Source organism: Archocentrus centrarchus, unplaced genomic scaffold (assembly GCF_007364275.1).
Source record: "Archocentrus centrarchus isolate MPI-CPG fArcCen1 unplaced genomic scaffold, fArcCen1 scaffold_42_ctg1, whole genome shotgun sequence".
In the NCBI taxonomy this organism is placed as follows: Eukaryota; Metazoa; Chordata; class Actinopteri; order Cichliformes; family Cichlidae; genus Archocentrus; species Archocentrus centrarchus.
In genome coordinates, this window is record NW_022060268.1 from 267,034 (window position 1) to 284,292 (window position 17,259).

General features: G+C 45.7%; 1 protein-coding gene across 1 annotated transcript in view; it reads right to left on the reverse strand.

Moving 5' to 3' along the window:
• Positions 1-1,763: 1,763 nt before the first annotated feature.
• LOC115777064 (GDNF family receptor alpha-2-like) overlaps positions 1,764-17,259 on the reverse strand; it is a 129,704-nt gene continuing 114,208 nt past the window's right edge. The window contains exons 6-10 of the mRNA XM_030724885.1: positions 14,960-15,069; positions 14,151-14,291; positions 12,407-12,591; positions 4,463-4,510; positions 1,764-1,925 (exon numbers count right to left, since the gene is read on the reverse strand). Coding sequence (XP_030580745.1) covers positions 1,764-1,925; positions 4,463-4,510; positions 12,407-12,591; positions 14,151-14,291; positions 14,960-15,069 — 646 coding nt within the window. The remainder of the gene's footprint in view (positions 1,926-4,462; positions 4,511-12,406; positions 12,592-14,150; positions 14,292-14,959; positions 15,070-17,259) is intronic.

Below are 17,259 nucleotides of genomic sequence, written 5' to 3' on the forward strand. Positions count from 1 at the left end.
TAGTGCTGCTGTCTGTGAACAGTTGGTTGCTGAATTTATTTCTTTAAAGGGGATCTTTAAAGCGTACCTGATTAAGTATGAAAATACTAAAACTAATACTGAAACTAACTAAAACTAAGCATAAAACCAAAAATAAAAACTAATAAAAACGAGCAAAACCACTCTGAAAACTAATTAAAACTAACTGAATTAGAGAGAAAAAAGTAAAAACTAACTAAAACTAAACTATAATGTAAAATCCAAAACTATTATAACCCTGGTCTGGATACTTTGGCTCTTTGGTGCATTTGGACAGAATACATGTGAGAACCAGTGCGACTGAGCCTGAGTCAGTCCTGCAGGACTCTGAATTTCTGTGACTGATAACAATAAGCAAGTAAGACAAGGAAAAATAAAAAAGATATAGAACTTGAACTTTATCAAGTGTTTGTAGTTTGTAGTGGGCGGGGGGGTGGGGGGGGGGTGGGGGCTGGAGCCTATCCGAGCTGTCATAGGGTGAGAGGTGGATACACTTGTACAGGTCACTAGCTTGTCGCAGGGCTAACACAGAGAGACAAACCACCATTCACACCTGTGGGCAGTTTGGAGTCACTGATTAACCCCACTGAAAATAATCCTGCTTTTCTAAAATGGTCCCAGCATCAGGTCTGTGGTGACCTGGGGAGGGTCAGAGGTGACTCAGGGTCAGACTGCACACACATCAGTGGGGCTGACTTTCACTGTTCCCTGTACAGTCTCAGACTCCAGTCCTTCTTTTGTTTGCTTCCATGCACCAACACATCCACATTCAGCCACCGACACTCATGCACAAACACACACACGCACAGCTATACACTTACATATGTGAAATATACACTCTTTTTTTCATATTCCACATTAAATGAAGTTTGTACAGAATGTCAACAACAAAATGAAGAGAAAGACCTGTGAAAGCACACTGGCGTACAGCATGAGTTTGTGTCCTTGTGGGGACCCTGTTTGCCCGCTAACGAGGTCTAAGGGGAGGGTGACAGTGTGTGCGTGCATGTGTGTGTGTGTTTGTATGTATGTAGTATAGATTTCTTGCCACCAGAGAGGTCCAGGGGAGTGATAAATTGAGCTGACAAACACCGAGGAATGATCTGTCCCATCTGTCCAGCTCTGTCGTCTCTCTCACCATCACACTGCCAACTTTAAGACTCGTTGTCCGTGTGTGTGTGTGTGTGTGTGTGTGTGTGTGTGTGTGTGTGTGTGTGTGTGTGTGTGTGTGTGTGTGTGTTGTGTGTGTGTGTATGTGCGGTTTCGAGCTTGAGCCAAAGTCCCTGTGTTTTTGAGCCCAGCTGTCTCGGATCCTAAAAAGCTGGAGGCAGTGAGTCTGAGCCGGGCTGCTCAAAAAGCACACAAACTCTGCAGACACGGAGCTTTGGAAACGAAGTCAATGTGATCGAAAATCCCAGGAGTCCCTCTGTGTCTGCTTCCCTTATTCTCAGCCTCGCTCACACACAAAACACACACTGCCTTCTCCGTCATGGTGTGTGTGTGTGTGTGTGTGTGTGTGTGTGTGTGTGTGTGTGTGTGTGTGTGTGTGTGTGTGTGTGTGTGCGCGCGCGTGTGTGTGTGTGTGTGGGGTGCAGAGATGGCTAATCCGAATGTCCTCCAGAATAACTTCCCTCCTCCGAAAGGCAGTTGTTGATGTTTGGACGTCTGTTGGCTGACATTTAGGAGTGTGTGTGTGTGTGTGTGTGTGTGTGTGTGGGCATGTATATGTGTATGCTAGTTCACATTTATGAGACGCAGAGCAGAAACGCTGGCAGAGCGGACACACACACAGTCACAGAGAGGAGGAGGAGGAAGAGGAGGAGGTGGAGGAGCGGAGCTGACGGCCGGCTGCTGCTTTTGGGCCCGGCGGAGTCCTGAGAGTCTATGGAGCCCCGGGCCAGCAGCGCCTGAACACAGAGAAGAGGGGAGGGGGGAGAGGCGCGAGCATCAGTGTCTTTGTCTGCTCAAACATTGCTGCTTCTTAGGTGGAAACAACTGTAACTGTGAATACTTGCAAACACAGCAGACATTCAGAGTATTCATATAAATACTTTTAGCAGTTATCAGTGAATTTCTGTCTGTATAGCCATAAAGTCAGTCTGACCGGTCACTGTTCTAATTAATGATATTTACCTTAGTCTTAATTCTTCCCTTTTAAAACTTCCACTGCAGGCAGATGAACCTCTGTACTTGAAATATTAGCAGATTTCTAGTTTCATTACATTCATACTGCAGCTGTCTGACAGCCAATCACAGCTCGTCAGCTCCTCTGACATCAGACAGACCTCTGTGATGTCACTGAATGAAAAACTGCTGCGATTCATTTTTCACTATCAAAAAACTTCATGCTTGGTCTCTCACTGTTTTAGGACATCTCACCACTGGCTTCAGATCTGTAACCGATGTCCCCGTTTGTCTCGTCTGTGGGTTTAAACGGTGTTTTTCTACATGTAGACAAAGTAAAAACTCTGTTTTGAGGTTCAGACGACGATTTTACAGATGTGTCACGTTCCCACAGAAAGCCTGGTTTTCATTTAGGTTTGAACCTTTTTTCAAAAATCGCCTCTGAAAATGAAAAGAAAACGATGTGATGGGAGACGACGTTTGGGGGCTCGTCCGTGAGGATCAGAAAAGCTGTTTGTGTCCAAAAACAGTAAAAATGTTGACCCTGAGTGATTTTATTCTGACAGGGACATTTTTGATTGTTGCACAGTATAAAGAGTTAGAGAACAACGCCTGCTATCACAAACATCGTGTGGCACTCAGTTTGTTGGGCTGTACATGTTGGTGATTGAAACTGCATTTGAGTAGACATCAGTGGTCAGAGCTGACCAGTTTAAATGAACATATGCAGGCTTATCATTTGAAGATGACGATATTCAGGATGTAATGTTGACTGATGGGAGTGAAGCAGAAACTGAGTTTCTCCTTGGATTCACTGAGTAAAATGTTCTGCAGTATGTGCCTGCACCGTCCTGTTGGACCAGTTTTCTTTCTTTCTTTTGCAGGAGGTGAAATATGCAGGAGGTGGAGGTGAAATATTCTCCAGCAGCGTGGTCGCCGCCCCCAGCACAGATGGCGCGTGGAGGACGGAGCAGGAGAGGCGCCCGCTGGGAGGTAAACGGAGTCGCAGAGCTGCTCTGACAGGAGGAGAGGTTTTATTCATGGTAAATATTTGAGTCTCCATTAGCTAATTATTTAGCTTTATGAGCTGAGTTTAAGTCTGTGGCTCTCTACATGTTTTAGCAGGTTTCTGGTCCCACTGTGTTCTCTGCTGTTTCTTATTCATACATATTTTATGATGACGTTTGGTAATAATATATCAATACGTTTAAGAAGGTACTCCCATGGTCTTCATCTGATGCCATGTGACTCTCCTCTCTCTAACAGCTGTTGATGAAGATATTAGTGAGCTTCAACTCATCAAGTATTAATAGAGAGCTGCTTATTGGAAGTTCATCCGAGGCTCTTTAACCTGCAAACAGATGGAGGCGATTCACTGAACCTGCCACAGGTTGGATTTTACAGGAAGTTTAACAGAGAACGCTGGAAGTGCAGGATTTAATGTGCCGGCTGTTAAACTGACCGGATACATTCAGCTTCCCACCACAGCCTGTATGAAAAAGATGACCCACGCAGAGCCAGAAGACTCTGTAGACTCACCCATAAGGACCTGTCAATCACAGGCAGTAGTTTGTAGCATTACCCTGATGTCAGAATGACAAAAGCTGCCATTGTGCAAGTACCTGCTGATGGGTCGGTGAAAGGGGGCGTGCTCCTCCTAGTTGTGATATCAGACCCGGTGAGATCGGTGTGTGCGCAGTAATCACTGTGAGCCCGAAGCTCAGGCTGCTTTAAACACTCTTTATCAGAGTTTGCTCTACTTTTGGATCTGTGTGATGTCATAAAGGGAGGGGATATCCTTATACGGTCCCCTCAGGCACACAGAGACCTCCCACTCTCTGGACTTACTGTCCAGTAGGGGGCACTCTCTAGCTTGACCAGAATGAACAGGACTCAGGAAGTTGATCGGGATGTTTTTAGTTACTGAAAATATCATAGCTGCATTTTTAGGTTCTCACAGCTGTGAGCACCACAGTCCACTGTTCAGCAGCCTCCATTTTGATTTGGGGCGTGAAGCGAGCATCCTTCTGACAGCATCACCTTCAACCACATCATCCAGAACTGTACTTATTTTCTTGACACCTTCTCCCAGTCACATGATGGAAATGCTTTGGTACCCCATGATCATCACTTTGAACTGAATTAGCTTGCATGAACAGGTTTGTATAAAGAAAGTTTTATTGACTGCCTCTAATGTATAACAAAAATCTGTTGCTGCACGTCAGCATCATGTAAACGACTTGAAGACCACATCAGCTGGTGTCAGTGATGTTATGATGGCTACACAGACCCCACAGAGGGTTTGATCAGAGATGCTCACCTCCTCACACTCGAAGTCATCAGAGGGAACACACTTCTGGCCTCCATCCTGTAAAACAAGAGCTCACTGTGAGAAGGCATCAGGTCAGAAACAAACACACACACACACACACACACACACACACACACACACACACACACACACACACACACACACACACACACACACACACACACACACACACACACACACACACACACAGCTGCTTTATTTTCCCTCTTCACTCTGATTTCATCTTTAGAGGCTGTTTTTCTCCACCTGCCTGACATCAGCGTCTGTGAGCAGGTTCAGCCACAGTATCTGTCAGTTACCTCACGTCGCTAAGCCCAGCTACCTGAGTCACACTGAAGCCTGTGATAATAGCAGCAGTGATGTTTGGTAGTAGATACTGTGTAAATACAGCATACTGATTGGTGCATGGATAATGCCCGTTCCATTAGTTGGCTCGGTGCTAACACAGTGGTGTATGATGGTGCAGACGTGCTGTTTTCCTCATGTTCATAGCTCCTGTGGTGAGAGCACGCTCTCCTGTGTTTCAACATGTTCAGCTCAGTGTCACTTGTGATAGGCTCAGCGATTGGATGGACTATAAATCATGATTGGGGTCATCAACTAAAATCAGGATGGCTGCTGCCAACTGTCTAAGGTAAATCAACATTTATGGCTACACCGAACACATCAGGATGCTCACCAAATATATTTTCACCTCTTCTTCATGCTCAGGGGGTATGAGGATGTTAAGTAATGAGCTTAGAGGGACAGGGCTTTGGGGGCTGGGGAGACTTGTGGCCCCCTCTTTGGATACACTCCTGGGGAGGCTGCTCTGTCATCCATCCATCCAGCCATCCATCCAGCCATCCATAGATCCATCCATTATCTATTCATCCATCCATCCATCCATCCATCCATCCATCCATCCATAGGTCCAAACACTTCCTCTGCAGAGAGTCTTCATCTCTAATAGACAGCAGAAAGCTAAAGGGTTCAGATGGTCTGTAAAAACTCTCAGACTCTCTCATAATGCACAGAAAGACCTCCATGGTATTTTCATAAACGGTAGTACCCTTTTCCACAGAACTGGCTGGTCAGTGGGCGGGGCTTATGTAAGCACAGACTTGTTATCTTGAACGATGTTATCTGGCGATGCTTTATCCACTGTGAACTCGGGGTCAAACCTCGCTAACGCCTCAATCCCGCATCACAGTACAGACCACAGACAGTAATAATCATAATACCGAGGATCCCTTTTATACTGCACTCAAATCAAGCTGCTGCAAATATTAATCTTGAATCATGGAGACATGGGATAGCTGGTAGGAAACAAAAAGAAAAGAATGAACTCAGAGTAAACGAATCAGCGATATTCTTTAAAACTGAAAGTATTATTTACAGTATCTATCAAAGGTGTGGGTACAGGTGTGTTACACTAAATCAATGAGACCTTCAGCTCCTCATTCCCACGTTTGTTCCAAAAATGAACAAAATTGTAGGAATGATTCACTCACTAAAATCAAAAGGATTTAATTCCAATAACTTGCAGTGAGGCCCGTAAATACCTGGACAGTACCAGGTGTTAGAACCGAAGCTGCACTCCTCACCACAGTGGGGTTAATATGTGAGTCATCTGCAGTCTGTCAGCTGGAGTGTTTTCACAGGCTCAGAGGTATTTTTGCAGATGTCTGTCAAACTGAGTGGAAAAACAGATTTCTCAGAAACAAATTGTAAATAATTAAAGCTGATGGTCAAAATCTAAAATAGAATATGATGTCTGCGTTATTCACAACTGTTTCTAGAGATCGTTAAAGGAACCAGCAGCTCCTCATCATTTTGAGCTCCACTATCATTGAAATGCAGAGCAGCAACGATGACAAAGACGCACACTTATTTGTCCTCAAACACGCACGACAGCATTAATCTCCGTCTTCCATCAGCCTCACTGTCAGTGCTTCATTAGCATATCTCCTCCCGTTGCCTGGGTGGGAGAGCCAATCAGATCTTATCACACGGCGGGGAGGAAGAAAATTCTTTTCAGCGCTGGGGAAATCATCAAGATCGCTTCCCCTGAAATGTGCAAAGCCACAAATAAGCATCTACGTGCACATGCACAGGCTTGTTTATCATGGTCATTAAAGCGTGCAGATGATTCGTTATCACATCAACGTCCTCCGACACCGGACGCCTCTGCTTCCTGTAAACGGGCTGGAAAATGATAGCTGTATTCATGGGCTGTGGGGAAAAGACACCATTCAGAGCAGCAGGTGATATAGAGCATCCACAGGGACGCGGTGAACAGCAGCCTTACATTCCTCCCCAGCCTTTTCTATCTTTATCTGCCTGCTTTTCAGATGTAACTCCATCTGTGCCGCTGGCTGTCCACAGAGGATTCAGACTGACTCCAAATGTGTACGCTGACATCGCAGCTATTTAGAAAGAGGCTTTGAAAGTGCTGACAGGTAGCAGTTTACAGCTTCATGCACCTGATGGAGGGCTGCGGGGTGAATTCATGCTGTCACACTATGTTAAACGGTGTAGTACAGGTGCCATGAAATTGGATCATCTGACTCAGGGTTTGGTCTCCTGTGGGTCGCAGAGCATTTACAGGTGCTCCAAATGCTGCTACAGGCCCTGCGGGGTAAAAGCTTTGGTTCAGGAGGAATGGAGACAGAAACACAAACAGTCCGTCCATCCACTGTCCTGCTTATCCAGAGTCGAGCTGCAGCGGCAGCCTGCAGCAGTCCTGGATGCACTGCTGGCTGACAGCTGTTATGAGGTTGGAAGGATGGCTGTGGAATTAGGTCTATCAGCCAGGAAGCCACAGGTCACATTCCCACATGGACCTCTGTGTTTTAAAACCCCCTTCTCAGTGGTTCAGTTTAGGCACTAAAACCCGCTGTTAGGTTCAGGGGCCAAAAACTGTCCCTTTAAACGAGTCTGTGAACTACAGGCTGCTCCTTTAGCTTTAAGTGGAAACCAAAAGGTTAATGCCTTTAGGCGCTGTAAGCTTTCATTAAGGTGGGTTTAGGTGCAGACTTTGCATCATGTTCATGAAAACTTTGTTTCAGGCTGGGTCTGAGAACACCACAACTCTGACATGATGTGGCCGTCATATCTGCCATATCTGAGGAAATGTTCCAGAAACTGATTTTGGATCATTAGCTTTGTTTGTGTGGCAGTTTTTAAGTTTGGTTTTCCCACTTTTGGAAGAAATCATCTTTCCTGTGATGATCAGGTTTCACTCAGGCTCATCATACTTTCCAGCTCGTCTCTCAAAGCCACCTTTAACAAGCCTGAGTTTACTTTCAGTCCGCTCCCTTAATGCTTCCATCTTCAACTTCAAATGAAAACACTAAGATTCTCACACATGTCCTCATAAGGACAATCCACTGTGGCACTCTGCGCCCACTCAGTCATACCAGCTGAAAGGGAGATGGCCATGAAAAACTGTGCTTATGTGACTGAGTTCATGTATCCAGACACCATCTCTGTGCTACAAGGATGTCTGCAGGGTGCACACAAAGTGAAGCACCATCGACCCTGAAGCATGGCTGAGGTTAGACAACCATTACAATGATCAGCGCTGCAGTTAGAAAGCAGACACTGATGCTCCTGTTCACCTGAACTCTGTGTTCTGTGCAGCATCTGAATTAACAGGGATGAAAGAAAATGAATGGAAACAGTACAAAAGCATGTCAGAGCCCCACGAGGACAAACACACTGAGTCATCGGCTCATTACGTCAGGCCAAAGACGATCCAGGTGACAGCAAGCCGATTGTTTCCTGAATGAAAGATTTCTGATCACTGACCACGACATCCTGCTGAAAGCACACCTGTCTGCTGACATGACGACGCTCTGGTTACAGGTTGGTTATGTTGATAAAAGGTGAGGAGAAAGATGCCAGAACACCAAGAATTACTGTGCAGGAACTTCCCCAGAGGTGAACGCTTCTCTGGGTTTTCACAGCAGGCTGTATTCACTCTGGAAAGGTCTCAAATTCCCAGAAATAACAAACCTGAGATTACAGGATCTCATAAAGCCTTTTTCCATTGCAGGAACAGTGAAGCAGAACTTTGTGTGCTTTCTATCACGGAATCATCCACGAGACCTCTTTGCTGTCAGTGTTAGTGCTGTCACCCAGTCTGAACCACATATTTCCAGTACACCAGCCCTCTGCCCTGACCCCTGTAAACACTGATGGGTTTATGGGCTCAGTCACTCGTTTTAGGTCATACTAAGTAAAACACCGAGTCACCTTTGTAAATGATAAATGTTTCTAAAAGGAGGATTATCTGGATTTCGCTAATCACAAATCGTTAGCCAATAAGTGTGCAGCTTCACAGTCTGACCCGCCCCTTTCTCATCACATCTGGTTTGAGAACATCAAGATGTCAACAGTGGGAACCAGGGGGTCACATCATATCAGCTGTGCCCATCTTTCAGTTCAGCTGGCAACGCTACATGATGAACGGTTCCCAAACCTGCCAAAAGGTCATCGGGTTCTTAAAGGCACTAAATAAGTGGCACGCAGGCTGTTCCAGCAGGTGCTTATGAGAAGCTCTGGAATACTGTGGGGCAGGCTTTCAGGTGGTTTAGTCTTGCTCGTTGATGGATCCTTACTATTCTAGCATGAGCAGTAGATTCAATTCAGAGTTATTTATATAGCCAAACACAACAGTCACCTCAAGGCGCTCAGACTGGAGCAGTGACAGGAACGTTCACTGTGGTGCAGCCCAGCCTCTCGTTAAGGTTACTGGACATAATTAAAATGGAGGAAGAGCCGTCCATCTACCTGGACCTCCACCTCACACATCACCTGATTTCCTCTGATTGTCCTGGCTTAATTATTCTGTTACTTAGGTGCAGTTTCCAACAATGACTGAGCTTTCTGCATAAAGAACAGTCAGAGCTGCTCTCCTTCTTCACAGCAGGTAACGCCGCACGTTTGATTTGGCAGATTTTTATGCCCGATGCTCTTCCTAATGAAATATAAAAGAAAAGAAGTATGTTTGGTGTAAGAGTGCACCCGAACACATGAAAGTCCTCACACACTTCAGATTCAAACTGTGAACACCAAAATCTGTTCCATGACCAACAAACGGGAGGAAGAATCCAGCCCGCAGATACCCGAGGGCGATGCTGCAGTCTACAACAGACAGCAAAGGTACGAGCTCGCCTTCATGTTTCTCAGACATTCATTTCCTGTGACTCTGAAATTGAAATTTATTAGAGGTGTTTCAGGAACAGCAAGAATGCTGCAGGCAGTGCGCTTAAAAACATTTAAGCCTTGGCTCACTCTTTAATTTTTCCATATTGGCACTAGACTGCCAACACGGAGCCCAGACAGACTCAGGATGAAGAATCTGTCAGGAGGCTTTTTGGCTGCATGTGAGGAAACATCACACAGAAACAGCTGAAGCCAAAACCCTCCAACTGAGGCCGGCTGCACTTCCTGTATCAACATAAACTCCACGGAGCTCACGGAGAAGCTGACGTTCCCTGAAGGCTGTCAGCATTTAACACTGTGGGAAACTTTGGTCCCAGCATTCATGTGGATGCTACTTTAACACGCAGCACCCACCTGAACATGACCGAGCACCACCTTCCACTGTTACCCCATCACACCCTCCTGTGAACCCACAGTGTTGCCTCAACCCACAGATCAGGCTCACTGGTCACAAACTACAGTCAGAGGTCTGTGACAGGAGTCCTGCTCACTGAGGGGAAGAAAAGGGTTTAAGGAGAACGTTCATCTGCACTCATCCAACACTCAGTAAAATCCAGGGTGGTGGCCATTCTTGGATGCTAATTTGGGTGAGAAAATATTTAATACATGAGTGTATTCATGGATTAATCCCCGTGGTGAACAGCACTCGTGCTCTGTGCTCCTGCTGTCACAGTGCTGAATGGATGATCCCTCACTGCTCAAACACTTGATGCTTATACCGAGAGGCTGCATCAGTCCATCCTGGGGTTCCTGGTACCCACAGGACACTGTGAAGGTGCTCGTGTCCTCACAGGTCTGATCTCAGGTGCTGGTTGATATACGAATGTGCAAAGTTTCTGGATTTCAGCTCATTTAACCTTCAGGATTTCTGCTGACATTAAATCCAGCTACAAACTCATGAGCAGCAACTAATTTATTATTTTTAGTAGAGTTTTCATTTTTTCTCCTACTTTTTATATTTTATTAAAAGTTATATGTGTATGTAAGCAGGTTAAAAATGTAAAAGTTCAGTAAAATGTCTCCACATCCAGTCATATTATATGATGAGGTTTTCTATAATTCATGCTTTAAATCTCTTTCATAATGCATAGCAATTTATTTTGGCCTATATAACCTCCAGCCTTGCACCTCTTCTCGGTACATAATGGATGGGATTCGCTCTCCCAGAATGCAGGCGGGATGATGCTAATGCATGTGAAGGTGAAGAAGAGCGAAGCACATACAGCTGCAGCGCTCAGACCTCCTCAGCTGTAACTGCATGGGGGGGGGCACCCCCTCCTGCAGCCGTGGAGCAGTAAAAGAGGGGCAAACATATTTAAACCTGTGATCATTTTTCATGCATTAGCTGTTTGTTTTTATTGCCAGCATCTGAACAGATCGTAGCTTAAATCTTGGATGCTGCTGGTTTGTAGCTGAAGGAAAACGTTATCTCAGACCAGAAAATGCTGCAGAGAGGTCAGCTGACTCGTCCCAACTCTGGAGACGTAACGTTCCAGACTGACCACCACCTGATTCTCAGACTTCGGCCACCCACTGTGAGCTCCGGGTCTCCTGTGATTACTGTAGATTTCTACATCAGAAAGTGAGCGTGTGCTGTTCTCCAGCTGAGATACGGACAAACATACGATTATATGAAGTTTCCATGTTGAACTCCTGCACATCCAGAATCTGGATCGGATCCAGATGACGTTCTCATCCCTCCCACACCTGTGTGCCGAATATCAGACAATCCGGCAGGTTTAGAAGGAGATGTGAGTCCTCGAATTTTGCCCTGTGTGGTATAATTACATTTATATTTCACCTTAAAAGCTGTTCACCTCGTCTTGTGTGGTATCACACGTGACAACAAAACTCACAAAAAGATCAAATCTGAGGAGAAAAAAAGACTTTTTTACTGTGAAAACCACAAACAAACTGTTTCATAACTTTGGTGGATTTTTGGCAGCATGTGCCTGTCTATGACTACACAACACACCAACTACACAATAACTAGACAATAATGACACCCCAACAACACACTAACACATTAACTACACACTAAGGACACAGTAAACACACTTAAATCTGTCGACTCTCAGTGTCGCCGTCTCTCTTTTGCTTCATCACTCACACATCCTCCACCTGTTGCTCAGCAACCAAATGGCCTCGTTACAATATAATGTTTTGATTGGTTGACGTGGTGCATTTTTCCACCAATAGGAAAGGGGATGTTGTGAGCTTGATTTTTTGTTTTTTTCTTGAAGCGCTTCCTGTCAGTGTAGGGCCAGTGTTTGCTGTTTCTTCCTGCATCAAACGCTCATCACTCTGAGGACAACATGCGGGAAAAGGCACGGCGTAAATTATTTATCATAATTTATCATAATAAGGCTTTACTTGTTCCATTAACACAATTTAGAAGCTGGTGCGTAGTCTGAAGTCTGAGCACGAGCTGAAACGTCCTGCAGCTACACCATCTTAAGTCAGCGATGTCGTCAGACTCCAGAGGGGCAAAGAGGGATTTTTTTTTTTCATTTTTCTGCATTTTTGTTTCACTTTGACCCAATTATGGTAGAGATGTAATCAGGTGACCTGGGGGTCACTGGTCTGGTATGACAGCTGATAGTTTTGCTGTAATATTGTTAACAAACAGCAAACATACCAAAACCCGGCTCCGCCTCCCGGGCTGTGGTAAAACGCTGCAGCTCAGGCAGAAACCATAAAAACAACTATATGCAAACTCACCTGCAGGTTGGCACACGTGGAAAACACACAAGCACTGTCCATGGGTTTGATTGCGTTGCCGTGCAGAGAGGGGGCGGGTTTGGCGATGACTGGCGGCTGCGCGGGGGGCAGGAAGGTGGACGGCAGCTCGGTTACGAGGAGAGTCCCTCCCTCTGAGCCGTAACCAAACGACTGGATGGCGTTTTCTGTGTGGAGGTCAGAGAGAGGAAACCTGACTTTCTACAGCTGCTGAAAGCCGCACGCACCTGATGAGGCAGCTGTTACCTGTCCTTCCTCCAGAGGAGGGACTTTGGCCCAAGACCTTTCAACACCAATTACATCCTTATTATTAGCTTAATGCCTTTTAAGACCTTTTAAGGATCTTTCCACGTTGGAATAATGCACCCTGACACAAACTTGACCTTCTTTTGTGCCTTTGAGTGTTTTTGTGGTCTTTAAAGCAGGAAAACATTCGGGGGATCCACTGGCCTCGGAGAAGGAAATATAATCCAACAAACAGAAGATGAATGGCCATCGGCCACTTTGTGGAAGCCAGTCGGGGGCTGAATGCAGAATAAAGAAAACATAAAGTGTGGGTGAACTGTGGGAATTCACAGAGAGCTGCAGCAACAGCCCAGATACAGGAACACACAGACCCACACGCCGAGGTCTGTGGAGCCCGGCCTGTGGTGTGCAGCTGCAGCAAGATCCAGGATGTGTTTGGAGAATGATTAATGAACAGCGCCCTCAGCACAGAGCAGAGGCTGCTGCTGCTGCCTCTGTGCTCTGATAACTAAAGCTTATTCTTGCATCAATGCAAAAAAGGTGTTTTTCTCACAGCAGCACGGCTGAATCTGCCCCATCACACGTTAAAGCAACACCACGAGGGAGGGAGGTCCCGTTACAGTTAGGCCACAACAACAGCTAGAACATGTTATCCTTATATGTTTACACTATTGTTCCTGTCTTTTTAATGGCAGCGCCTCCAGAAGGGGGGCAGCATGGCCACAGATCTCCCCATGTTTGTTTGTTTGTCTTCTTGGATGGGTGTTCTGTTAACTGTAATTTCCCCATTGTGGGATCAATAAAGTATAAAGTAAGTTACTAACAGACTGGCCAAGAAGGCGGAGCTCCAGCTCTGCTGAGGTTTGGATTCAGACGTGAGTGATCAGCAGGTATCTGTGGGGGTGCAGATAACTTAGCACCGCACCCCCCTGCTACAGCCATCAAAGCTGAGCAGCACACCACATCCATCCTTTATATACAGTCTGTAATCGGAGTACCTGTGGTGGGCGCGTTTCATCATTTCACTGATTGATGGGGGGGTTTTGGACCGACGGTCACATGACTGCAGGAAGTTTATTGATCTCTTTATTTATGAACCATTTAATGAGTTTCCAAGAACAAACGCCTGCTTTTTAGATGTGATTTCTCTGTAATCATTTCCACAATCAATAATTAAAACATTCGGTGTGAATATTTTCTGTGCCCCATATTTCAAATAACTTTATTGAATAATCAATTCCACGATCAGCAGGAAAAAGTATTGATAATCAAATGGAGTCACTAATCAAGATTAAAATCCTTCAAGTAGCAACTTCATAAACTCAAACAGCTGACACTAGACACATATGTTTGCATCACACAAGGCTGACAGCTGATTGGCTGATAATTAGATTAAGATGATCAGGTCTAAGCGCCGCTCTGATGGGGCTCACTGAGGATTTTCTTTCAGTCTGAATGTTGTGGTGACTGCAGGACTCACTGAGGCAGGTGTTGTGCGTGAAGTCGCGGTGGAAAGCTTCACACTTGTGCTCCTCGTGGCCGGTGCCCCTGCAGGAGCACCACAGGCTGATGGTGATGTTGGACGGGCTGCTGTCGCTGTAGTTCGGCGTTGCATCCGAGCCTGAGACGAAGCCAGAGGGAGGGGGGGTAAGAATTAGGGTGGAGATTAGCCGGGAAGAAAGGTAAAGAGGATTTTTGCAAATTGAGAATTGAATCACTGGGTGATTTCCAGAGAATAAATGAGTCACCGGCAGAGTTTCTCTGCTCTGAATTCTCAACTGAAAGATTCAGAAACAGCAGCTGATTACAGCCGGTGGAAAACAGGGGTCAGGAGGGATGAAATTACCTTCAACAGCTCGTGTGCTAAATTCAGAGTGAAGCACACGTCCCTCATCTAATTACATTTGTACAGCAAACTTTGTGATGGAGGGTCTCTTTCTAAATGAGCTGATTAACCTCCGAATATCCAGGTGAGGTCGGGGGTTGATGCTAAATAGGAGTGTGTTTAATTTCAAATGAGTCATTTTGACAGAAGTTTTCAGCAGTGACCCAAACAGGCTAAAAGGGCCGAGCAGTAATCAAACCCTGAGTGGATGGTAAGAGTTTAACCCTGTGAGGAAGCTCCTCCAGTCAGGAGACAAAGAGAGTATTCAGAGTCCAGCTGACACATCAGCCGTTTCATTTTGGCTATCAAGATTTTGGGTGAGGGTTGGAGCTGGGGGTGGAGGGGTTACCTGGATGGAGGCGGTCTTTGAGCTGCTGATGCTTCCATACTTCTGTCAGACTTACCGATGAGGCCGACGTAGGACATGAGGCAGCCGTGGTAATTATCACGGGGGCAGCTGGTGACGGTGTGAGGCGTCATCTGGCAGTTTGTGTGGAAATCAGCGAGCCGAGACCTTCGGAGACACAAAAACACACCGGTGAGAAGCACGGCAACGCCACATGCCCGACCGTCTCCCTGCCCTCACAGATCAACACTGTTTTACAGAAGTCTGAAATAAACTCATCTACACAAACCAGATTTTTGCAACAACAACAGAGAGTACAGCAGTCTGTGTGACAAACAGCGAGCACGGGGGCATTCATAGGAACCACTGATCTCCCCACCATGGTCACAGAATACAGTCAGAACATACCTGCAAATACAGACTCATACAGACCAGGATATTTTCTAATAGAAGGTTATATGAAGACAGAGGTCAAAACACTCCCATCACACGTGGACACAGTTGTTGGAACCCCCCAACAAAGAAAGAAACCCCTCAATGCTCCCTGAAATAACTTCACGCTCAGAGGTAATAGTCAGAATTTACTGGAAACGTCTCGTTAGTTCGAAGGAGAATCAGACGCTGCTTTGCAACAGAATTATTTTACAAAAATACATTAATGAAGCTGGCCTCCACAACGATGGCACCCTTAACTTAATATTTAGTTGCACAACCTTTTTCTGCACCTGTCCACAGGCGTTCTGGCCTCCTCCTCATGACCAAACTGCTCCAGCTGTCTCAGTTTGAAGGGTGCTTCTCCAGACTGCAGGTTTCAGCTCCTTCCACAGATGTTCAGAAGGATTTAGATCAGGGCTCACAGAGGCCACTTCAGGATGGTCCAGTGTTTTGTCCTGAGCTGTTCCTGGCTGTGTTTAGCTGTTTGGGTCATTATTCTGTTGGAGGACCTGTGACTGAGCTTTCTGACACGCCTCAATAGTTGTGAGATTTCACTGTACTCTGCACAGAAGAGGGGCCTGAAAGCTGAAGGCTCTGCCTCCCATTCTACTCTTAAGTGGATTTAACAGGGAGCCAATGAAGAGAAGCCAATATGGGAGAAATCTGCTCTCTCTTTCTTTGTATGCTTCATTTTTGCATCTGTGAACATAGAGCTGATGCCAAAGAGCAGTCTCCCACAGGCTTTGTGGCAATATGTTTAATATGTTATTAGTATGTTGCAACAATGCAGACCATAAAATGTTATTCCCAGATCAGCTGATGAACATCAGCTTACAGCTGACCTCCCGGGTGTTCTGACTGATCGCTGTGGGGAAGCGTTCTTTGCCTTTTCCTGTCCTCAGTGTCAGGATAGTGGCAGCTTCTGCAAAGTGTCTGATGTTACACCTGAGAACCTTCCACTGTCCAAACTTCCTGTCCCATAGGGGGCGCTCTTGAGCTTGTCTAGAGTGAGTGGGTTTCAAAAATGTTACACGTTTTTGATTGAAGGGCTCAAGACACCCTCTCTATTTTTAAGATTAGGGTTAAAACTTTCCTTTATGATCAAGCTTATAGTTAGGGCTGGATCAGGTGACCCTGAACCCTCCCTTAGTTATGCTGCTATAGGCCTAGTCTGCTGGGGGGTTCACATAATGCACTGTTTCTCATTCACCTTATTTACTTTGTTTATACTCCACTCTGCATTTAATCATTAATTGATATTAATCTCTGGCTCTCTTCCACAGCATGTCTTTCTCTCCCCTCAGCCCAACCGGTCGCGGCAGATGACCCCCCCTCCCTGAGCCTGGTTCTGATGGAGGTTTCTTCCTGTTAAAAGGGAGTTTTTCCTTCCCACTGTCACCAAGTGCTGCTCATAGGGGGTCATTTTGACTGTTGGGTTTTCTCTGTATTATTGTAGGGTCTTTACCCACAATACAAAGCGCCTTGAGGCGACAGTTTGTTGTGATTTGGCGCTATATAAATAAAATTGAATTGAATTGAATTGAATTGAAGACAATAGATACAGTTCCATTTTTAGACTGTAGTGAAATCATAGTAAAACACCTTTCACAGCACCATGAGCTGCTTTGCGCTGTCCTCCATTTTGATTTGGGGCATGAAGCGAGCAGCAACAGAGAGTTTATTGCCGCGGCCTCCTCACAGCATCACCTTCAACCACCACAACCAGCTGCTTCTTCTGCACACGTGGAAGCTCCTGCCGGGCTTTAACGCCACCGCTAACGTTGTTGGAAACGGACGCCATTAAGGGAGGACGTCCTCCCTAAATCCTTAACCGACCAATCAGCACGTGCTAGCAGAGTACCAGCATTTTACCACTGAGAGAAAAACTGAAGGATTAAAGTGGTTTAATTTCAGTTCACACAT